The sequence below is a fragment of the Barbus barbus genome, assembly GCF_936440315.1.
Source record: "Barbus barbus genome assembly, chromosome: 9".
NCBI lineage: Eukaryota > Metazoa > Chordata > Actinopteri > Cypriniformes > Cyprinidae > Barbus > Barbus barbus.
The window spans coordinates 32,018,246-32,042,657 of NC_136737.1; the positions used below are offsets into that span (position 1 = coordinate 32,018,246).

General features: G+C 43.3%; 2 protein-coding genes across 2 annotated transcripts in view; both read right to left on the reverse strand.

Annotated features, from left to right (window-relative positions):
- rbbp9 (retinoblastoma binding protein 9) overlaps nt 1–24,412 on the reverse strand; it is a 211,477-nt gene that overhangs the window by 88,931 nt on the left and 98,134 nt on the right. The window lies entirely within an intron of this gene.
- LOC306875298 (fetuin-B) overlaps nt 1–24,412 on the reverse strand; it is a gene marked incomplete at both ends in the record, with an annotated part of 38,571 nt that overhangs the window by 11,961 nt on the left and 2,198 nt on the right. Inside the window, 3 exon segments of the mRNA XM_079425766.1 lie at nt 1,238–1,318; nt 1,515–1,523; nt 1,527–1,616. Coding sequence (XP_079281892.1) covers nt 1,238–1,318; nt 1,515–1,523; nt 1,527–1,616 — 180 coding nt within the window.

Below are 24,412 nucleotides of genomic sequence, written 5' to 3' on the forward strand. Positions count from 1 at the left end.
TGGCAAACAGGAGCGGACCACCCAAGTGCTATGTGGGCCAGATGAAAGTGTCAGGTTTGGGCCTGATCTTGTGCTTAGCCTACTGTGTGAAAAGGTTTGAAAAAGTAATGTATTGAGTATTGAGAAACGGGTCCAACAGTAAAAACTGTAATGCGGTGAGATAAAAAAAATAAAATGGTGCTGTACCTCAAAATAATGGCAAGAAAATTCTTTGTGTTTTAAATAGTTATTTTTTTCTTGCTGACTTCATGCAAAAAGCAAACACATATCACAAGCAGCGTAGTCCGATTATGAAACAAACTCTTATGAGAAGGTTGTAAAGACTGGATGTTGGGTCACATTATTATTATTATTATTTTAAGATGTTTTTGGGAACAATTTTCTCATGATAAATAAAGCTAATTTTTCCTCAGCATAAAACAACAAGAAGTTGTTTCAAGAAAACAGTGGAATAATTTTTTTCATTATTTCACCATTTGCTTGCTGCTAGTGGTGCCAAAACTTCACACTTCCTGCTTTAAATTGGGGATTGATCAAATCTTTTTGTTTTTTTTCCCCCTATCTCTAAGAATAATCAGATGGAGCAATAAGACATGAAATTGCCTTCAAGTGCTCCTGGAAAATTCCTACATATTCCTGTCAAAATAACTTGAAAAACAGAGGGCGAAAAAGGGGGGAAAAATTTTTTTTCTAGACACAAGACAGAAAGTCTTTTTTAGCATTGATGCAACAAAACTGTTAATTAAGAGCAAAGGGATGTGCATGTGGTGTGTAATTAATGTTTCATCTCCATTTATCATTCCTGTGCAGCCACAGAGAAGCCTCTTGTCTCAAACCAATATGCCATGTATAGGAAATCCATCTTATGTTGAACACACACAAATCACATTTCTTACTGATAATTAAAACATTATGGTGGTGTTCATGTGTGCCAATTTAGTAAATATGATTAATCTAACATGACTTGAAGAAATCAACATGAGACAACAAGCACAAATTAAGGAAGGAATTAAAACAGTCCATTTTGGTCTTTCCATTTAGACTTTTCTAGAGCAAGAGGATAATAAGTGCACAGGGAGATTCAGATCAGCTCTACTGGGTTTGGCTCAGTTTCCTTCTGTTACATTGAGGTGTTGATTTACCTCAGTCATCTGGCTTTTAGAGCTGGAAAGTTCTCGCTTTCCAGAGTATGACCTGGAGAAAAAGCCTGACAAACAAATATGGATATTTAAGGTACCTGTGGGTGAAATATTTCACAGGACACCTTCACATCTTGCTGGCCGTGGCCAAAAACCTCCCCGACACAGAACCCAACAGGCTGAAATGAAAACAGACAGACAGAATAACCACACTAAGAGAAAGCAGACAGTTTGGCAAATTAGGGAACACTTCATAAAATAAAACTTTTTACGGTGTGAGAAAAATAACATCGAAAATGATAATAGTGGTGGATGTTACATCATTCACATGGGATCCAATTTACATGGACGTAATGGCCGTTGGCAGCAACTCACCTCTTTACCTTAATGTCCTGGCTCACACTGAACCTCAGGGAACGGAGCGACTGAGCATTCCTGAATGGTGTACTCCACAAAACTAGCGGGAACAGGGGATCTCTATAAAATGAAATAAACAGATTCATTAAATCTGGCCAGGGCAGGAGTCAGTGTTATTGTATTCTCTGCACTTACAACTATTCCTGTCCTAACCTTTAGGGGGGTAGGTCTGGGTTCGGGCCAAAGTTCTGAGCTCGGAGCCCTCCCCTCAGACAGCACCCCAAATAAGCATAAACTTTATTTTATTTATTATATGTAAGTGTGAAATCGTGAATCACATTTTTGGGGTGAATTTAAATTAAGGATGGAAATGTGGAATAAAAGAAAAAATTTCTTTGAAGATAAATTTGATTCAGGCTTAAGTATTAGTCAGTATCAGTTTCAGTTTTTCCTGTTCTTGTTGCATTTACACTGCTTTAACCAGCAGATGTCCTCAGCATAACGTTTTGAGTGCTTCTAAATGGTGAGTCTAGCTAGTGTAATCTATCTGATCTAACAGTGGACATAGTTAATGTAGTAGAATAAAAACAACACATTGTCTTTTTCACTGCAACTTCAATAAAGGCAATACAGAATTGTCAAAACTAGTGCTAGGATATTGTCGAAACTAGTGCTCGAAACTATGTAATTATGTTACTCTATGATACTGCTGTTTAAATGCACAAGCCCTTTAAATTCTAATAAATTCTGATTAGTTCTCAGTCCCTCAGTCCACAAAAATTAGTTTGAAACCATTTGTATAACCACAGTTGTACTGCAAATACCATGGTTAATTTGTGGTTATCATGGTTTAACTATAGGAACCATGTTTTATTTTTTAATTTTTTTTTAGTAAAACCATGGTTAATTTTTGTAAGGGGTACATTTACAAATTTACAAAAAAAAATGTATCGTACATCACTGAGGGGGATCCCAGCACATTGATTCTCTGTATCATTATCATCATAGTTGCTGTGCGAACTATTGTTTCATTGTTTATCATTTATCATTATTGTTATCATTCTTGGTGTTAATGGGTGTTAACGGGCCTTTACACATCGCTATGTTACTGACAACAGAAAACAGACTTTTTCCCACTAAATTTCACTGAAATTGTACTAATGTGCAACCTTAACAAAATGTGTGATTTTGAACTGTGAATTTTTCTTTTTATTTGATTAATTTTTAAATGTTGCAAAACCAAGTTTCAAAAAGGTTTTAAACTGTATTTGAAGTTGTTTGCTGAAATCACTTGACTGGAATCACTTTAGTTTACAACCAACCCCGAACCACTGATTTGAAGCCAAAAATGTGGTAAATGTTTCAAAACCAAAAATGCTGTAAATGCTTCAAAACCAAAAATGTGGTAAATGTTTCAAAACCAAAAATGTTGTAAATGTTTCAAACCTTCAGAAGCAGGGTTTCAACCCATCACTATTTATTTCTGCATTAATTGTGTATATTTTCACTCGCTATTACAAGCTTTGAAAAAAAAAACGGTCAAAAGGTCATTTTCAGGTAATAAATAAAGTTTATGAATAATGCAGTGCTAACTGACATAACATTTATTACAGTATAGAAACTATTCTGCCTTATGTGTTTGTAGTATATAAAGCAATCATGAAATTGTCATTAGTAAAATATAGGAAAAATATGAAATTTAATATAAATTATTGGTTAATGTCCAGCAGTGTATTTTTTCTTAGCAAATTAAACAAGAAAAAGAAAAAAGAAAAAACAAAGCCTGTCAATCAGACAAAAAGGTCAGACAAAAAAGTTTTGGTTACACTTTATTTTAAGGTGTCATTGTTAGAGTGTAATATAAATACTGAGTAATATTAATTAACTACATGTATTTACTATATGGTTAGGTGTTTGAAAATTACAACAGCTCCCTCCCACCCATAGGGAGTAGGGAGACTGAGGCAAGGGCACAGGTCGGCACACATGAATGAATGAATGAATGAATGAGTGACGAGATGACAGGCAGGGTAGGATCCATATGCAGCTTTGAGAAAAACAATGATACAAGATCCAAGTCGAGGCAGGCAGAGAACAATCTCTAGGTCAATAGGCAACAGAGTCAAAACCAGAAAAACAAACATGGGTCTGACTCGATGTCCTCTGGGAGACCATACAAACGGAATACCTGATTGCACAACAGTTCAGCGGTCTCAAAAGCAGTGGGAAGTTTGGGTAGTGGAAGTAGCCGGCAGGCCTTGGAGAATTGATCTACGATTGTCAGGATGGTGGTGTTGCCTTGCGAGTTGGGCAGATCTGTGATGAAGTCGATCACGATGTGAGACCAGGGTCGTTGTGGTGTGGGTAGTAGTTTGAGCAGGCCCGCCGGGAGCTGTCTGGGGGTCTTTGATGAAATGCAGGTATTGCATTGTTTGATAAATTGTATGGTGTCAGCAGACAGTGTGGGCCACCAAAAGCGATTTCTAAGCAGATGTTCAGTAGCGGTTATGCCAGGGTGACCGGAGCTGGGTGTGGAATGTACCTGAGTGAGCACTCTTTGTCGAAGAGGTTCAGGAACGAAAGTGAGATTAGCGGGGGATTCAGTGGGGGGCTGACTCTGTTGGTTCATCTGCTCAATTTCGGTCATTATGTCCCATTGTACGGGAGCCACTAGTAATTTGGTGGGCAGAATGTTCTCACCGGAACCAGATTGGATGCTACTTTCCGTTTGACGTGAGAGAGTGTCAGCCTTTGTGTTCTTGGTGCCCAGCCTCAAGTGACCGTGAATCGAAATCTTGTGAAGAATAAAGCCCACCTAGCTTGCCGTGGGTTGAGTCGCTTGGCAGAACGTAGATACTCGAGGTTCTTGTGGTCTGTTAGTATCACAAATGGGTGAGTAGCGCCCTCCAACCAGTGACGCCATTCTTCCAGAGCGAACTTCATGGCCAAGAGTTCACGATTGCCCACATCATAGTTTCTTTCAGCCTCAGACAACTTGCGAGAAAAGAAAGCACAGGGAAACATCTTGGAAGGCTCACCATGTCGTTGCGAGGGGATTGCCCCTACTCCTGAGTTAGAGGCGTCGACCTCGACGATGAAGGGGCGATCGGGGTCTGGGTGCTTAAGAATGGGAGCAGATGTGAAGCGGGTCTTAAGGTCCTGGAAGGCACAGAGAGCTTTTTGAGACCATTGTAGTTTGGCGGTGTTACGTTTGGTCATGGTGGTTAGTGGTGCTGCGATAGTGCTGAAACCCCTAATGAAACGGCGGTAGAAGTTGGCGAAACCCAAGAAACGTTGCATCTCCTTTACCGACTTAGGTTGTGGCCAATCCAGTACTGCTTTCACCTTTCTTTCATCCATTGCCACCCCCTCTTGATTGATTATGTAACCCAGGAATGATGTGCTCGTCTGGTGAAATTCGCATTTCTCCAGCTTGGCGTGGAGTTGGTGCTGAGTCAAACGTTTAAGGACTGCCCGAACGTGTTGAACGTGTTCCTCGATGGTGTTGGAATAGATCAGGATGTCATCGATGTAGATGATCACCCACTTGTCGAGCATGTCCCGAAAGATGTCGTTCATGAATGACTGGAAGACTGAGGGATTGTTTGCAAGGCCGAACGGCATAACCAGATATTCATAGTGCCCACTAGTGGTGGAAAATGCCGTCTTCCAGTCATCTCCCTCTCGCATTCGGATGGGATTATAAGTGTTGCGGAGGTCTAGCTTGGTGTAGAACTTGGCTTGACGCAGTTGTTCGAGGGCAGCAGGAACTAGTGGCAATGGGTAACGAAACTTGATGGAGTTGTCGTTGAGACCTCGTTAATCGATGCACGGCCGCAAACCTCCATCTTTCTTTTTCACGAAGAAGAAGCCCGCCGATGCAGGTGATATCAAGGGTCTAATGAATTCCTTGGCCAATTCCTCTTTAATATACTGCTTCATGGCTGTGGTCTCTGGCTGAGAGAGCGGAAAAATCCTACCCTTGGATGGAGTGGTACCAGGAATGAGGTCAATGGCACAGTCTACAGATCTGTGATTAGGGAGTTGTGTGGCTCTCCCCTTGCTGAAAGCCTCCGCAAGATCTGCGTACTCGGGCGGTAAGTCTGGGATTTCCGTGTTCGGTTCTGGTGATGCGGAAGGTTTGGATACTTTCAGCAGACAGTGCTCCTGGCATGTTGGCCCCCATTCCGTGATCTGCCCCTCTCTCCAGGAGATTTGTGGATTGTGAGTTGCGGCACGCCAGCTCGGATTGCAGTTCAGCATTCAATCCCTTCCTGAAAAGGAGTTTGAGAGTATCCTCCACCCACGTCGTTTGAGCTGCTAATGTTCTGAATGATAGGGCGTACTCCGCGGCTGATCTCCTTCCCTGACAGAGAGTTAATAGTTGTTCTCCTGCACTCTTGCCCTCAGCGGAGTGTTCGAACACCTCCCTGAAGTCCCAGAGGAAGGCGTTAACCTGTTACCGTTCACCAGAGCGACGTCGCACTGAACGCTCTTTGTTTGCATGTGTCATTGTTTTCTAATAGAATAAATGAAACGGGACAAAGTTAATCTTGACAAACTATATATCATTCTGAGGGTCTAAGCCTCAAGCATCGACGACAGATCGCTGTTTTTCGATGGAAAGCTTATAAGGAATGTATTTGCTACATTTGTGTAAGCAGTACACATCCAAACACGCAGAGTAAAAAAGCAGTACATACCTTTATCATTGTAATAACGAACCACAAACGCGTCCACTGCTGAAATCCCAGTTTAGTTAGAGAGGTAAGGGTCCACAGAACAACATCCCAGCGAGCACTTTTAGTCCAGCGAAACAATAACGTTGTAATAAGGATGAATATTCCTTTGTTTACGTTTCATTTCTTCAGAGAGTTATTGTTCGCGTCCGTTATGGAATAAATTACGCTCAAAAACAGCGTCTTGGTGGTAAAAAAACAACACGGTGTTGCAGCATACGGTTTTACAAACATAATGAGACCGTCTACGGAAAAAAAAGTCTCAGAAAAGCGGAATATAGATTATTTGAATTTGGCGCTCCCTCCTGCCGGCAGTGACGCAACTGTCATCTGAGCGGGGCGTAACTTAGCGATCTGCTTTATCCATAAAAAGCTGTTTTTTTTTTTCTTCTACATTTTTCATATGTGTGTGTGTGTATTGTGTGGGGAATGTGGCCGTGTCTGCATGATTATAATATGTATGGACGCACATCAGCGTGTTTATTAGCGACTCTATGACGGCTATCATTGTGATTCATTGATCAGCTATTATTGATTATATGGCCCATCTGTATGATTATCATCTGAATGGAAGCACATCAGCGTGTGTTTACTGACTCTATGACCATGTCTGGCAATATCACTTCACGTCTGGCAGTGATATTTATCATTGTAATAACGAATAACGAAGAATACTTCAGTATACATACTATATACAAAGCATTTTTTTTTCTATTTTTTTTTCCTTTTTTATTACTCAAATAATAATTTTTTTATTTTTTAGTGCTCAAATAAATCTGTCTATTATTTTATAATTGAAAAACTATGCAGGAGCATGTATAATGACTAAAATAGCTTGTATAATTCTGCAATCCATTTGGTGGTTATTTTTCCTCAAACAGGGGGGTGGGGGGGACTATAAATAGTTTCAGAAAAAATATTGCAGGAATCTCATTTTTCATGGTATCTTCTTCAAATTTGAAATATGAACTCATGAGACACATGGCTTTCGATCCATTACTTTTCTGGATTGCTCGAGGACTTATTTCATGTATTTGTATATGAAATAAAAAAAACATTCAGTGTGGAAAAATATTTTTCAAGGCACGTCAGTGCCTATAACTTTTTATCTTTTTGAACATTATCAACTCTGGATGATAGATAGTAAAGCCCAGAGTCTCTTATTTCCAAAGATACCTAATTTGTTTGTGTAAGCACACTTTGTCACAAACTGTTACCATTTTAATTTAGGTAGGTTATTTTCACCTGCGAGGCCACAAATGGGGGTGAAGGTTAACAGGTTAAAGGTGGGGAAGGCTGATCCATCATCCCTCCAGAGAGCCGTAGCCCAGTCCAATGCCTTTCCGGAAAACAGCGAGCAGACGAATGCAACACGGCTGGAATCAGTAGGATACAGAGTGGGCTGCTGTTCAACGAACAGAGTGCATTGCATCAGAAATCCCTTGCATTTAGATGGTTCGCCACTAAACTTCTCAGGGAGAGCAAGGCGGGGATTAACGGATGGTGCGGGTACCGGTGGTGGGCTCGTGGAAACCGCTGGTGGTGACTGAGCGGCTGCTTCAGGCTGGGAGAGACGGAGTCCTTGTACCGCGCTAATGAGCTGTGGTAAGATGGCTGAGTTGATGCTGGTGCATAGCGAGTTGAGACGCCTGAGTAGAGAGCTCGGTTGACAGTTGCATAATCGCTGCTGGATCGTATGGTGGCGAAGTTTTCTGTGACGAGACGTCAGGCAGAGTAGGATCCATATGCAGCTTTATTGAGAAAAACAACAGACAAGGTCAATATACCGGCAAACAGTTCTGGAGGAGGCTAGGCTGAAACAGAGTCGTGGGGCAAGCAAAGGTCAGAGCAGGCGGCAAGAGTTCAATGATACAAGATTCAAGTCGAGGCAGGCAGAGAACAATCACTAGTTCAATAGGCAACAGAGTCAAAACCAGAAAAACAAACACGGTAAAGAACGCTCAGTGATGATAGCCAGGGCAAATCAAGACTTCACATCGATCTGAGTGTGAGTGCTGCTTATATGTGTGTGTGATGATGAGGAACAAGTGTGGTGGAGTGCTTGGCCCAGGTATGTGGGATCATGGGAAACTGAGTCCGGGTAGATGAGATCAGAATTCGGGTGACAGTTCCCTCTGGTGGCAAGAAGAAGGTAACACCGGAGTCTCGTTCGTAACAGAATGAATGAATGAATTAATGATGCATTTATATAGCGCTTTATTGTGTATTGCTGTACACCCAAAGCACTTTACAATCATGTGGGGGGGGGGGGGTCTCTCCTCAACAACCACCAGTGTGCAGCATCCACTTGGATGATGCGACGGCAGCCACAGTACAACAGTGCCAGTGCGCTCACCACACACCAGCTACAGGTGGAGAGGAGAGAGAGTCATAGAGGCAATCAAGTGTTTGGGGATTATTAGGAGGCCATGATTGACAAAGGCCAGTAGAGGGAATTTGGCCAGGACACCGGGGTTACACCCCTACTGTTACCCATAAAATGATAACATTAACTTGGAACTTGATTTTGTCCTTTATTCCATTAGTGCAGAACTCACACTGTATACATTTTGGTCATTGTTGTTGTTTACTTGTAGTTTAGAATTTGTATACATTTATACATGCATACGTGTGTGTGTTTGTGTGTGTGTGTGGTCAAACTGTAAAAACAAAACAGTTCACAATTAGCATTTAGTAATATTTCACATATCACAATTAAGCATTATCACATGTGATATACGGATTTCTAGAACAACCTCTCGTGTCAAAGCGTTAAACTTTGTTTACTAACTAAATGCAACATATTGTACGAATATTTAAACAGCATAATAAACAACATATGTCTACACAAACAGCAAACACAAGCGTATATATTAACCGTTTAGGCGCTATGGCGCTAATCGCAAATAGCAATCTACATAGCAATACCTCAGAAAATTATCTATACACCTAAAACAAGAATTACTCACCACGCTGGGAATATAGTTTAAGTTATAAATTCAATCTGGAATTGTTATAGAACTTCAGCAAGCTTCAACACGAGAACAACATGGCCTTTTTCTATCAGTGCTTTTTTTTTCTAACAATCACATGGGCCTATTGAAACAACGTTCTTAAAGGGGCAGCACCCAACACCTACTCTTTACAAGAAGTGCCCTGGGATTTTTAATGACCACAGGGAGTCAGGACCTCGATTTAACGTCTCACCCCCCTGCTGGCCTCACTAACGCTTCTTCCAACAGCATCCGAGCTTTCACCAGAGGTCTCCCATCCAGGTACTGACCAGGCTCAACCCTGCTTAGTTTCAGTTGTCAACCGATCTTGGGCTGCAGGGTGATATGGGTTTATATGGCTGTGGCTCACTTTAACCCAACACCAAGGTAGACCATACAATATCTGCTGTGACTTTCTCTTGTCTAATAGAGTAGACCATCTGGGCATTGGCACAAGGTTTGAGAATGAGAGAATGAGAGAATGAGCTTTATTATAAAAACAAAATAACAACAAATAGCAATAACCAATGTACAAAGCAGCAAAAAAAAAAAAACATAATATATAATATAGACAACTATGTATGTACAGGTCAAGTATGTGCAAATTAGAAATTAGAAAAATAAAAAGTGAAATAAGTGAGTGTGGTGAATGAATAATGTATTATAGTTGTGTGTTCCATGTTTATTGTTGAGTGTTCATGAGATGTATTGACTGAGGGAAGAAACTGTTCCTGTGTCTGGTTGTTCTGGTGCACAGAGCTCTGTAGCGTCGACCAGACGGTAACAGTTCAAGGAGGGAGTGTGCTGGATGTGAGGGGTCCAGAGTGATTTTACCAGCCCTTTTGCTCACTCTGGATGAGTACAGTTCTTGGAGAGTGAGGAGGGTTGTACCAATGATTCGCTCAGCAGTCCGGACTACCCTCCATAGTCTTCTGAGGTCAGATTTGGTAGCTGAGCTGAACCAGACAGTTATTGAAGTGCAGAGGATGGATTCAATGATGGCGGAGTAGAACAGTTTCAGTAAGTCCTGTGGCAGGTTGAACTTCCTCAGCTGGCGAAGAAAGTACAACCTCTGCTGGGCCTTCCTGACAATGGAGTCAATGTGAATATCCCACTTCAGGTCCTGAGAGATGGTGGTGCCCAGGAATCTGAATGACTCCACTGCAGTCACAGTGCTCTTCATGATGGTGAGTGGGGGGAGAGCAGGGGGGTTTCTCCTGAAGTCCACAATCATCTCCACAGTTTTGAGCGTGTTAAGCTCCAGGTTGTTGAGACTGCACCAGACAGCCAGCTCCTTAACCTCCTGTCTGTAAGCAGACTCGTCACCATCCTGGATGAGGCCGATCAGTGTGGTGTTGTCTGCAAACTTCAGGAGCTTGACAGAGGGGTCTTTAGAAGTGCAGTCGTTGGTGTAGAGGGAGAAGAGCAGTGGGGAGAGAACGCAGCCCTGAGGAGCTCCAGTGCTGATGGTGCAGGTGCTGGATGTGAATTTACCAAGCTTTACTAGCTGCTGTCTGTCTGTCAGGAAGCTGTTGATCCACTGGCAGACAGAGGTGGGGACGGAGAGCTGGGTTAGTTTATTTTGAAGGGTTTCCGTGATGATGGTGTTAAAAGCAGAGCTGAAGTCCACAAACAGGATCCTCACATAAGTCCCTGGTCTGTCCAGATGCTGCAGCATGAAGTGCAGTCCCATGTTGACTGCATCATCCACAGACCTTTTTGCTCTGTAGGCAAACTGCAGGGGGTCCAGTAAGGATCCAGTGATGTCCTTCAGATAAGCCAAAACCAGTCTTTCAAATGATTTCATGGCTACAGACGTTAGGGCCACAGGTCTGTAGTCATTAAGTCCAGTAATTTTGGGTTTCTTTGGGACGGGCATGATGGTGGAGCGTTTGAAGCATGAGGGGACTTCACACAGCTCCAGTGATCTATTGAAGATCTGTGTGAAGATGGGGGCCAGCTGATCAGCACAGAATTTTAGGCAGGCTGGTGACACACCTTCTGGACCTGGTGCTTTGTCCTGGTGCTTGGTGCTGGACACACCGTCCTGGACCTGTCGTTTGGAAAGACTAGGTTTCAAGCTATGCATCTACGAAGGTTAAGTTTAGGGTGTGGGTCGGTTCAGGGCTAGATTTAGACCCAACCAGCCTTGGGAATGTGAAATACATGAATGAACTTGTTCCAGACCAGCAAACCAAACCACAACCTGAAAAGGTCACAACCCGATAATCCTGATCCAGCATCTCATTCCATCAAAGGACAAGAACTGAAACAATCTTATTATTCCTAGGACTGTGAGAGATATGGCTAGGACCTGAGTCTGCCCCAGGCCAAACTCCACCACCCTTAGAGCTGTAAGGGGTAAGCTTAGGCCGTGAGTCAGTTAGGGTTCGGTTCCCACTACTTCGCCAAATCTATGAGGGGCAGGTTTAGGGCGTGGTTTGGTTCCAGGTTAAATCAGCTTAGACCCTAGTTGACAGTGTAATTATGCTTAGGAGACGAGTAAGTTTCAGGGTTAAACCTTGCCATAGGAGGGTTGAGTATGCTTTCTTTATTATCCCCATGCCTATGAGGGTTAAGTAGCTTTGTGTCATTTTCAGGTATTGGTGGCCATTCCTAGTCCCCCAAAAAACCCTTTGGCCTGGGGGAAAGACACCTCATCACTAGTGTACCTCAGGATCATCAGGTGTTTCTTCTCTTTAAACACTAAATACTTTCCTCTGAGGCGGCCATGCCCAGGGTGATCAAGCCTTGGTGTGTGACTTATTGTTAATTTCATTGTTGGAATCTAGACCATTTTTAACTGATCATCCTTGTTTTAAAAATTTCTTTGCTTGCCAAAAACATCTCAGATTACGACTGTATCCCTTGTTCCCCGAGAAAGGGAATGAGACACTGCGTCGGTAACGACACTTTGGGGAATTCCGTCAGCGTAGCACATCTGAAGCACAAATTATATCCTGATTGGTGTTGCGTCATGACATAACATGTGACAGCATACTCGGAAGATACAAAGGTATGCCGGCACACAACAGAGTCAGCTTTTGCAACAAAGCAAGCCGCTCCTAGGCATGGAGAAGTGGCAAAGAGACGCAGTGTCTCATTCCCTTTCTCGGGCAACAAGGGTTACGATCGTAACCCTAGACGTTCCCCCTTGAGGGAAATTACACTTCATCGGTAACGACACTTTGAGGACCGGATACCCACTATGCCACACTGAAACATGTCTGTCCTAGTGTGAAGCTGAACCAGGCACAACTTAGGACGAGAGCACTCGTGCACCCGGCATGGAGGGCTATAAAACCTGATGAAAGTATGTGGGGTGAACCACCCAGCCGCCTCGCAGATCTCCTGCAACGGGACTCATGAAAGGAGGGCCCTAGAGGATGCCATGCCTCTAGTAGAGTGGGCCCTCAAGGCCACAGGTGAAGGCAAATGATAGACCTGATAGGCCAAGGCAATAGCCTGAATAATACAATTTCTAATTGTCTGCTTGGAAGCAGGAAGTCCATTCTTGAGTGATCCAAAGCACACCAACAAGTGTTCCAACCTCCTCCAGTGAGAAGACTTCTAAACAAAAATGTTCAATGTTCTGACAAGGCAGAGCAGATGAAGCCTCTCTTCTTCCGTGGACACATGAGGCGGAGGATGGAAGTCCTGAAAAGAACCACCGGCCGTGCCACATTAGATGGCACCTTACATTAGATGGCACCTTGGGCACATAGCCAGGCCTATGGTGTAAAATGGCCTTAACAAAGGGGCAAACTCCAGGCAAGTTGGCAATATAGCCAAGGCATGGAGATCCCCCACTCTCTTGAGTGAAGTAATCGTTAGGAGGAAGACCATCTGAAAGGTCAGGTTCTTTGCCGTAGCTGACTCGAGAGGTTCGAAGGGGGCAAGTGACAGCCCTTCAAGGACCACAGCCAGATTCCAAGTTGGGACTCTGGAACGAGCCGCAGGCCTCATCCTGCATGCACCATGGAGGAAACACACGACCAGATGGTGCCTCCCCAGAGGCCCAACATCTAAAGGCGCGTGGAAAGCCGCAATGGCAGCCACGTACACCTATAGTGTAGACGGGGTAAGACCAGCAGAGAAGCGATCTTGGAGGAACTCCAGTTAACGCCCCCGGGCAGTTAACTGGGTCCAACCCATGTTCTCTACACCACATGGAAAACACATTCCACTTAAGGCCATACAATCTCCTTCTGAAGAGAGCCCTAGAACTGAGTATGGTCTCGATCACTCCAGCCGACTAGCCAGCCTCTAGGTATTGAGCCCCCTCAGGGGCCAGACCCACAGTTTCCACAGCTCTGGCCGAGGGGGAAAAATCGTGCCCCCTGCCTGAGACAGCAGATCCCTCCTCAGAGGTTTCTGCCACGGCTGGCCTGCCAGGAGTGACATGATGTCTGAGAACCATACCCGGGCCGGCCAGAACGGGGCTACCAGCAATAGACTGACACCCTCTTTCTGGACCCTCTCCTCCAGAACTCCTGGGAGCAGAGCGATCGGGGGAAAGTGAACAGGCATAGCCTCGGCCATGACTGGCGTCCATGGCGTCCAACCTCAGCGGGGCTGGATGTGTGAGAGAAAACCACAGTGGACAGTGGGTCTTCTCTCGAGATGTGAACAAATCCACTTCCACTGGGTTGAACCTCTCGCATATCGACTTCACCACCTGAGGGTGAAGTCTCCATTCCCTGGGCCTCAACCCCTGCCTCGACAGGAGAGATGACAGTTTCCCCTTGGACCACAGGAGGATCTAATGCGCTAGTCTGCACAGAAGGTGTGACCTCAGACCCCCCTTATGGATCAAATACGAGACCACTGACATATTGTCTGCTTGTATTAGGACATGGTGACCGCTGAGATCTGGGAGAAAGCTCCACAGAGCCTTGTAGAACGCTAGCATTTCCAGACAATTTATGTGCCATGAGGAATGCTGGTCCTGCCACAGACCTTTCGCAAAGCGGCCGTCCATGACCCCGCCCCAACCCATAAGGGATGAGTCTGTCAAAACGACTTTTTGGCGACATGACACTCCCAATACTGGGCCTTGGGACAGAAACCAAGGTCTCTTCCATATGGACAGGACACGAAGGCATCGGCGCGTGACCTTGATCTCACAGAACGGATTCCCTCTCGAGGAAAACCCCTTGGTTTTCAACCACCACTGTAGGGGTCTCATGTACACATCTCCATGCCCTGAAGCCTCTGTGGTGCTAGAGCTGCATCCATGCACTTGGTGAAAGTGGGAGAGGGGAAAGAGCTAGGCCAAACGGAAGAACCCGATATTGGAACGATTTAGAGCAGCGAGGTAGGTACTGCTTAAAAGCCATAGACAGCTTATTCGGCCATCTCTTTGGTAACACGGAGAGACAAATCTGCGGCTCTACGCAACTCCGCTAAATCACTCGGAGTTGGTCCCTTGCCCTCATCTAAATCCTTTAAAAAACCAGCCTGGTATGCACCATTGTATGCAAGCATGCACCAGCATGACCAGCTGCCATATAAGCCCTGCCCGTACCGGGGCTTTAAGGGACGATGCAGTGTCAGGAGAGAGGTCACTGGATGCCACTGCGGCACGCTTGGATTTTATACGCATGCGCTAATTGTTTGCTCCTTCCACTCACAGGCAGAGACGCCGACGTTATTACGGCCCTAGACGTAATTTCCAGCGGAAGTACATCAGACGATGACGCAGCAGGATACGACACTCCTACTTCTGTCTACGGGCTATGAAGCACGATCACCTGACATGGAACATCACTTCCGGGTTATCATCCAGGATATCATTTCAACTCTCAGACATCTCATATCCAAAAGGATACTGGGACTATTATAAAATCAAAAAAGTCGTTGTTCAACTGTGGCCCGAATTTAACAACGTCCCCATAAACAGAGAAAACAACAGAAATGAGAGTAAAAATCAGCGTTGGTGAGTAGATGTGACAGGGTCAGTCGCCAGTTGGTGGGTTATAACTTTTACAAAATATAACAATGCACTGTAGTGAAAACAACAACCAGTTTTTAAAGAGATTCACTGTTTCTTTTCTGAAGACGAGCTCATCGTGATTAGCTGTTCATAAGCGACAAGAGCGAATCAAATAATAGATAAAAACGGGCTGATAAGGTCAGAGCAGTTCCAGCTTGTCCCTAGATGGTTAACTTTGCCAGAGAAGATAATACTGCTTCATTTCGGAAGATTAACTTTTCTCTTCTTTATTCTTCATAACCCGAGAATGTGGCGCCACATACCTGGCTGGGATACGCCGCCTAAATGGTGCAGTGCAGTGTAGTGTAGTTTGAAAGGCTGCACTGTGTTACGGAAGCAGGACAGAGACAGAGAGATGGTAATGGTTAGGTTTATTGACCGACAGTAAGGCAGATAGTGGCGATGGCAGGTAAGTGAAGAACTTGCTGAATCTTGACTGGTACGCTTGAGGTTAAGCTTGAATTTCTTATCTTGCAGGAGTAGCGGCAGACACGGAACAATCCGATTAGGCACACACCGCAAACCAGGAGCAGACACTCGGGAATCGCTGGAGCAGACGGAACAAGGATCCTAGGAGCATAGAGCGAAGGTAAGTAGATTAGCAGGTAAGTACACAGGGTCTAATAGTTACTAAGGCTGTGGAAGCTTTAGCAGTCCTCCTTCATGATGAACGAGACCGGACATCAAGTGCTGGGCGGTGTGTGACTTTATGGTGAACAGTGATGAGGGACATGATGAGGAGCAGGTGAGTGTGATCAGAATTCAGGTGAGAGTGATCGCTGTGATTGAGTAGTGGCAGAGCCTGGCAGATCTGTGACACACTGCACGTTTGGCTGTATGCATACACAGAGCTGCTTCAGACAGCGCACCAGGGGCTCGTTCTTCGTACGTTGCTTAAAACATCCGAGATCAAATGAGACATCCGAGATGATTTCATCGTGCTAATCATGATCCGGCTAATTGGGTTCTTCGAACACACCTGTTGTTGACGATTAGTATCGCTGGATTGAGTTATCTGAGATAACTGCGCGTTCATGCGCTGGTTTAAAAGGGGATATGTATCGATAGTAGAAACACTGATCAGCAACGCTGTTATTGGTTGCCCACAATGGCCAAAGAGCGCGCCCACTTTTTCTCTGCGGCAGAACAAGAACTCTTGATGGAGGGCTATGGGGAGTTCCAACATTTAATAAAAACGACAGGGAACACCTCAAAGGCTGCAAAAGCCAGGAGAGAGGGCTGGCAAAAAGTTGCAGACAAATTAAATGCGTAAGTAGTGATTGTGTTAGAGGTTTTCAATCAGTTATGACAGTGTACATTAAACAATTTCATCTTTAATCTTTCATATTAGAGCCTCCACAGGACCCACTAGAAATTGTGAACAAGTAAAGGTGAAATACAAGAATATTCTACAAAATGGTAATAATTAACTACATATGTTGTTCTTAGTCTTTTTTGTTTTTGTTTTAAACGACTGTGAAATGATGTGCTTGTTTATATCAGCAACTAGGAAAAAGGCAGAGCAAAAAAAAAACAGGCGGTGGTCCTGCACCCCCACGTCACACCCCGGCAGAAGAGCTGGCCCTTGAGTTAAATGTGAACCGACCCAATGTTCAGGGCATCCCTGGGAGCAGCTCTTCCTTAGACCCACAGCCAGGAAGCAGTAGCAGCAGCACCTTCATTACTGGTAAAGAGGTTTTTAATTCACTTTGTATAGGCTACTGTAAAATAATTGGTAGCTACCTTGCATTTGGTGTAATGTCAAAAATGTCAGCTACACCCTTCAACTGGTAAATCTTGAGTAGTGCTGAATTGCATTGGCATGAAAGGAAGGCAGTTAAACCTACTTTGAGTAAATGGGGGGGGGGGGGGGGGGGGACTAAAAAGTTTCTATGTTTCTTGTCCTGTGTACCTCATTGTAATGAATTTTTATTTCTTTCTCTATTTCTGTGCAGTTTTACATAACACACCCACACTTTTACCTGTTCCCATGCAAGTGGTGGCTGAAGCATGTGCAGTAAGTGGACTTGTCGTTTTTTTTTTTTTTTTTTTTTTTTTCTCAATAGTGAAATCAATATCAATAGTGGAGACACCGTATCACTTTGTCATACCATTTATTTTCATTGCACAGGACAGTGAAGAGACCCTCTCGGATGAGTGTCCTTTGGAGGAAGTACCTGTAAGTGCATGACTACACAAAAAAATGCACTATATAATATACCCTATAAACTTATCAACTAATGTCCTTTATATTTTTGACCGCAATATGAGTTGCAGGAGTCTGCACAGAGGCAGACTGTGCAGACTTTTTTTACTTTCAGTTTTTTTTTTTTTTGTATGGGTTGAGTCTAATTTATTTTCTCTGCAAATGGCACAGGGTGACATCCGTTCCCTCTATAAACGTAGCCTACAGCAAAAGGTTGAATATTTGCATTTAAAAAAACAAAAACTGAGGGGAGAAATGGAGCTCCAAGAGCTAATGAAGAAGAAAATTGCTCTAGAAATAGAGTTGCTGCAAAAGGAACTTCAGAGTAAGTACTAAAACATTTCACATTTCAGAGCACTACTGTTGACCTTGCATAACAATATCTCTTTGCAGGCAAAAGATGACCCTAATTTGTTTTTTTTTTCTCAAAGAACAACTAATAAAAACCATTGAATCCATATTTGCCTTGTCTTTTTTTTTTATTTGTCTAAATTTTTATTAAATTATTCTCAAAAATGGTGTTCCACAATCCTGTCCCGTGCAGCTCTGCCACTAGGTTGATCCAAGTGCACTGGCTGGAGGTCATCATCAGGCTGCACTTCCACCACAGGGGTCCTCTCCTTTCTAATGGTGGCAATGTTGTGTAATACAGCACATGCGACAATGTCGCATGCCCTGTCAGGTGCAACCCTCAGACTTTTCAGACACTGAAATCTTCCCTTTAGTTGCCCAAAGGTCATTTCGATGCGTGCCCTTGTCCTGGCTAGAGCTGCATTGTAACTGGTTTGTGGTCCAGGGTTGGGGTCAGGGAATGGAGTCATAAAATACTGCCTACAGGCATAGCCCCTGTCTCCAACCAGGATCCCATCGTAATCACCTGTACAATGGTAAAATGCAGTTCTGTTAGGCCCACAATAAGTGTGTGTGTGTAATACAGTGAGCATGACATTAATATCCTTACCACGTTCAAATAATGTGCATAACTGTGACTCTCTGAAAATCATTGAGTCATGCACAGATCCTGGCCATTTGGCTTCCACATTTGTGATATGACACAGAGTCACACACCATCTAAGACATTGTAGTCAATCAACTGCATACTTATGGAATACATTGTATATATTACCAATATAAAATATTAAGAATTGTGATACTTAACTCACCTGCACATTTATACTGTGAACCCCCTTTCGGTTCACAAAATCCCCTTCATTGGGGCCTGGTGGGGCCTTGATATGAATGTGTGTGCAGTCTATGGCACCAATCACATTAGGGAAGCCTGGGGGACAATCGATTTATATTTACTAGTGTGGTCATATTCATACGATCTTCATTAACAAGTAGAATGTACCTGCAATTGCGAAATAGCTCTGTTTTACAACTTGGGGTCTTAAGTGGCTTGGAAAGACTACAAAAACACATAAAAACTGCTTTAGCGCCAGGTAAACTTTACGAATGGCACGACAGACAGCACTTTTGGCCAAGTTCTCCGCATCCCCAATAGTGTACAGGAAAGTGCCACTCGCAAAGAATCTCAACGCGATGCACACAGTTTGTGTTGTGGTTAAAGCCCGACTCCGACGAGTAGCTGCTAGAACTTTTAATATGAGGTTCTAACAAGTTTATGATGTAAATGACACCCTCACGTGAAAAACGATATCTTTCAAAAAGTACACTATCGCCCTGTGCTAATGGATCCTGTCTGTGTCGCAAAATGCGATTAATTCTAAAAGCTCTGCGAATTATCCTCGCACCTTCCGCAACAGGTTGCTCTCGTAAAAACGGGCAAGACATGGTTGCGACAGACTTCCCTATCTCCTCCGCTTATAAAGCCGCGATCTAATCCTGTTTACATGAAATAAGCCTGCTCCCGAGCAGGTTTAAGCTTGCGCACCTGTTGCTATGACAGCAAGTCCTGGATGAGCGTCGAAGAACCAAACGATCCAAGATCATGCCAAATCGTCAACAATCAAATCCAGCTAACTGAGTTAGCGACGTACGAAGAACGAGCCCCAGCACTTCAACGGACGAAAACACACACAATTATTTCAAAATACGCGGTGTTGGCCAGTTACCTCATAAACATAGTATTAAATGAGCTATAAAGTCTTAAATGACTGTAAAGAGTTTGGAGAAAATAGGAAATGTGTCAGATCCACGTCATGCGCATCATGTTTTAAAGAGACAGCGCTGATTTTAAAGTGAAACCTGCTGAAGTCTGTCATTGATATAAACAAAAGAAAAAGAAAAATCACTCAACTGCTCTAGTCTCTGAATAACTTTTGTAGCTGAATAAAGATTAATCTGTTTAGTTTATGCATATACAATTTATAGTTTATGTGAAGATTGTTTTAAAATCACTTAATATTTCAGAGCCTATTAAATGTTAAAAATAATGGCTTTCAATTATACTGTAATGTTGAATGGCTATAATTAATAGGGAAAATTGAGGGAAAATGCATTTAATAGAGACACCAGTAGCAATATTGGTATTAATGCATCATTAATAATAGGCTACTCTGTAAAAAGATGCCATTAAAAACATATTTAAAATATACTATCTTTCTGTTGTTTCTCCATTAATTTGGAGGTTCATTGTGAAATTATGACAATATAAATATGCGATTAATAACGATTAATTACAGAGAAATGTGTGATTACTTTTTAAATTGATTGAACCTATGTTAACCTTTTATAGATTTAAAATTTCAATTTAATTTCTAATTTTCTGTTCGATAATCCAGCCCTCAAATGAAGCTAATCGAGTAGCCCTGCTCTAATCCGTTAACATGGGTGCAGAAAAAAAATATGCACCACATACGCACTGCAAACAGAGTATGTGTGAAACAGGCGTAACACGATGGACCCCTCCATTTGCTGAAAACATGCAAAGGACAAGAATCTCAACGTTTTTAGGACAAATAAAAAGATAAATCAATAAATATGTTTGTTGTTTTTTTTCTTGTAAGTAAAATAAAGGACAAATTAAAAACATTTGTTTAGTCATTGTAGTTGTAATAAATGCCTGTTTCTGCAAAAAGAGTTTCATTAAGAAAAATCTTTGGCCGGTAAATTTTTAGGCCCTGTCTACAACTGACCCCTACAAAGGCTGCAATTCTAGAAGGATGTGGATATCAAACAGGCCTCATATTAGGGTTTTCACACCCTGGCCCAGCATCGAAATGTACAAATCTACCACCAGCACTAACTACGGGTTCGCCAACGTTAATTCAGGCCTATGGAGTAATGCAGCTCATGACTCTCTGCCTCATTGGCCAGAGGAGAACTGGCCCCCCGAATGAGCCTGGTTTCTCCCAAGGTTTTTTTCTCCATTCTGTCACAGAGGAAGTTTTGGATCCTTGCCGCTGGCTTTCTCAGTTGGGGACACATAATATCTAGCGATTATCATCCATTTGATTGCACAGATACTATTTAAACTAAACTGAGCTAGACAATGACATCACTGAATTCAATAATGAAATACCTTTAACTGAAAATTGAGTGTCTAATCTTATTATTATACATTACTGACACTCTATCCTCCAATTTGATACTGTTAAGTGCTTTGACACAATCTGTATTGTTAAAAGTGCTTTATAAATAAAAGTGCTATATAAATCACCTTTATTTATATAGCACTTTTAACACCCATACATTACGGACTAAAAATCTGGTTACCCCGCAATCTAGCATGGGGGGCGGTGTCTCTTACAAGCTGATCATCAAATACTACATCCTGTTCCGTAACAGGATCTGACGTGGACTTAGGGGACATAAGATTTATGATTCTCAACTCAGAGATCGCCATTGGCTCGCTTCGCTCGTGCTTAGCCTGGGGGGGATTTTCACTGGACTCTATTTTGTGTTTGTTTGTTAAGCATGTAAAGACAAAGAAATTTACAAAACCCTTTGAAAATGATTGGTTCTTTTTAAATCTCTGTACAACAAAAAATAAGACACTTATGTACTGCAAGTAAAATGTTTATTGTCTGTTCTTAATAGTTATACTTCATAGTAACAGGGTCATACATGGTAGTGGTATCAAGTACCACTACCATGTACCCACCAGTACCATCACGGAAGTCTAAAAGTCACATGGTTTTCTGAACTGTGTGACGTTTACGTTGTCACGCAAACTGGATATAAGTAGCAGGACAAGCTTCGGCCACAGCGCGAAGACTTCCTGAAGATGCTTTCGCCACGTCGATCGCTCTCTGAAGATCATTCCGGGCTCTCTCCCTTGACGGCTCTCCGATGCGCAGGTAAATATCACCCTCCTTGGAACAGTATTCATCATTTTGCAGATAAGTACCTTTAGCCACCTCGAAATGAGCACGTCCTGACAGCCATGTTTTCATAGTCATTAGACGCCTCTTAGTTTTCATATTGACGAATCCCTGAAGATGCAGTGTGTCACTGTCACCTACTTCATTACCCACGACAGCAAATTCACAACTGTCCGTCGTGAGTATCTCCTTAACGTGGTGAAGCTCATCAGCTGTAGGGTTGTTCAAGGTGAAACACCAACGTTTCACCGGCTGTTCTCTGTGGGAAGTGCCCTCTCTTGGGTCCTCTAGATGTCTCGTCTTCGCAGATGTCTAGATGTCTCGGCTTACGGTTAGTTGTTTTCAGTGCAATTCGTGGTGTGTGCTTGGTGCCGCAGTGGCTAAAGCCTCTTCCACCCAAGGCATCGTCCCATAATCCTACTCACGAGCTCCTAAAATGTTACTATAATCCAACACAGGATGTTTAGACAGTCATGTAGAGTACGGTTTAATCCATGACTTACACAACTCATTGTGTAAGTCAGGAAAAAATGGTAAACCCCGGCATTGAGGCTGAGATCTGTGCTTCAGGAAGCGCTCATCCAGTTTAATTGTACTTCCTGCCTTTCTTGTGGCCAGTTAATATTAAGTTTGGCCACAGCATGACTCAACACGTCAACCAACTCTCTGCAATTTCACCCGCCTTGATGCTGACCACATCTAATTCCTCAGAATCAGACAACTAAAACATTGAGTTCTCCTCCCTTGTGGAAGAAGCTGCGGGGCAGGCTTCCACACGGGGAGTGAGAACATCGGGACTGTCTGACGAGGACTGAAAATGAGCCGCAGCTGTCTCGAGCCCTTCTGACAGATCCATCTGCGAGCCCCACGATCTAAGCTGCCACGCCACCTTGGCGGATGCAGGACCCGCAAGCCTGGCCAGCCTCATCAAACACAGCCAAGTGAGAGTGCAGCACTCTGATCAGCAGTGCTTCACAGTCCACACAGGCAGCTCCCTCGAGAGCTGCACGGGTGTGCTGCCAAACAATGAACACACAGCTGATATGTGTCTCCACGCACTAAAAACCTTGGGCAGGGATGCACATACCGCTTAAACGGTCCACTTGTCATGATAATATATATATTGCTTGTGACAAACAACACCAAATAAGACAAACAATGACACAGAGTGCTTGCTGAAGGGCAAAAAGCTGACTCTGTTGTGTGCCATCTTTTCATAGTCGTTAGTTGCCTTTTAGTTTTCATATTAACAAATTCCTGAAGATGTACCCCGGTCTCCATACATACTCCCCTTGTATCTTCCGAGTATGCCGTCACATGTTACGTCATGACGCAACACCAATCAGGATGTGGGTGGTGATGGCGCAGTGGATAAGACACATGCCTTTGGTGTGAGAGACCCGGGTTCGAATCCACTGTGAGACACCAATGTGTCCCTGAGCAAGACACTTAACCCCTAGTTGCTCCAGAGGCGTGCGACCTCTGACATATATAGCAATTGTAAGTCGCTTTGGATAAAAGCGTCAGCTAAATGAATAAATGTAGTTTCATTCATGCTTCAGACGCGCTACGCTGAGGGGATTCCCCAAAGTGTCGTTACCGACACAGTGTGACTTCCCTCGAGGGGGAACTATGTTTTTAGATGAAGGGGAAAATTTATCTCGGGGGTCGGGAGTCGAGACTGGCATCAAGCTTCTACCAGCCCCCCACCCCTAAAAAAGCTGAAACAAACCGAACCGACATCATCTACCGTGGGGACAACCATCAGATGTGTGAACTTCTGAACCGAAAACTTATCTATTGGCCTTCACAATTTTCACCACTAAGCAAAAAAGAACTCAGGATGAGTGTAAGGGTGAGGGATGCAAAATGTGCTGTTGCGTGAGAGGTGCTAATCACTCGTAAAAGACTGGGCTCCAATTAAGGTAAGGCTTAAGGTAATTAAGGCTCCAAATATGGGGTGGTGATGGTGCAGTGGATAAGACACATGCCTTTGGTGTGAGAGACCCGGGTTCGAATCCACTGTGAGACACCAATGTGTCCCTGAGCAAGACACTTAACCCCTAGTTGCTCCAGAGGCGTGCGACCTCTGAAATATATGGCAATTGTAAGTCGCTTTGGATAAAAGCGTCAGCTAAATGAATAAATGTAAATAATCTCCTGTAAGTGGGCTGACAAACTACACAAACTACACAATATCGCGTTCATAATCGAAGGTGATTCATCTGCATAGCTTGCCAGTGATCTATGGCTCTGTGTATTAAATGCCGCTCCATCTGAAAGCAGGTGATGGAGATTTATTGCTAATCACGGAACCGGCTTTACTGACGAGATGCGCATGATCATCGCGTTTGATATATCGCCCAGCCCTAGTTTAGGGTGTGGGTCAGTTCCAAGTTTAATTAGCTTAGACCCTAAAGCACAAGAGTCAAGAGTGTAATTATGCTTAGGGTCAGGGTTACTTGCATGCAATATGCATAATTTTTTGTTATTGTAATAGTATGTACATGTAACGTGTAACAAGGACACCTTAAAATTCTTTAAAATTCACCTTAAATCTTTTTTTTACATTTCTATTCCCCCTCACTTCTGAAATGATGGCCCCTTTTGGCAACCAAATGAAAAGTAGGCATGCTTGTTCACTTAAGATATCACAAAAAAACTAAGATGCTCTTCATCCGACTATGCTTTACATTA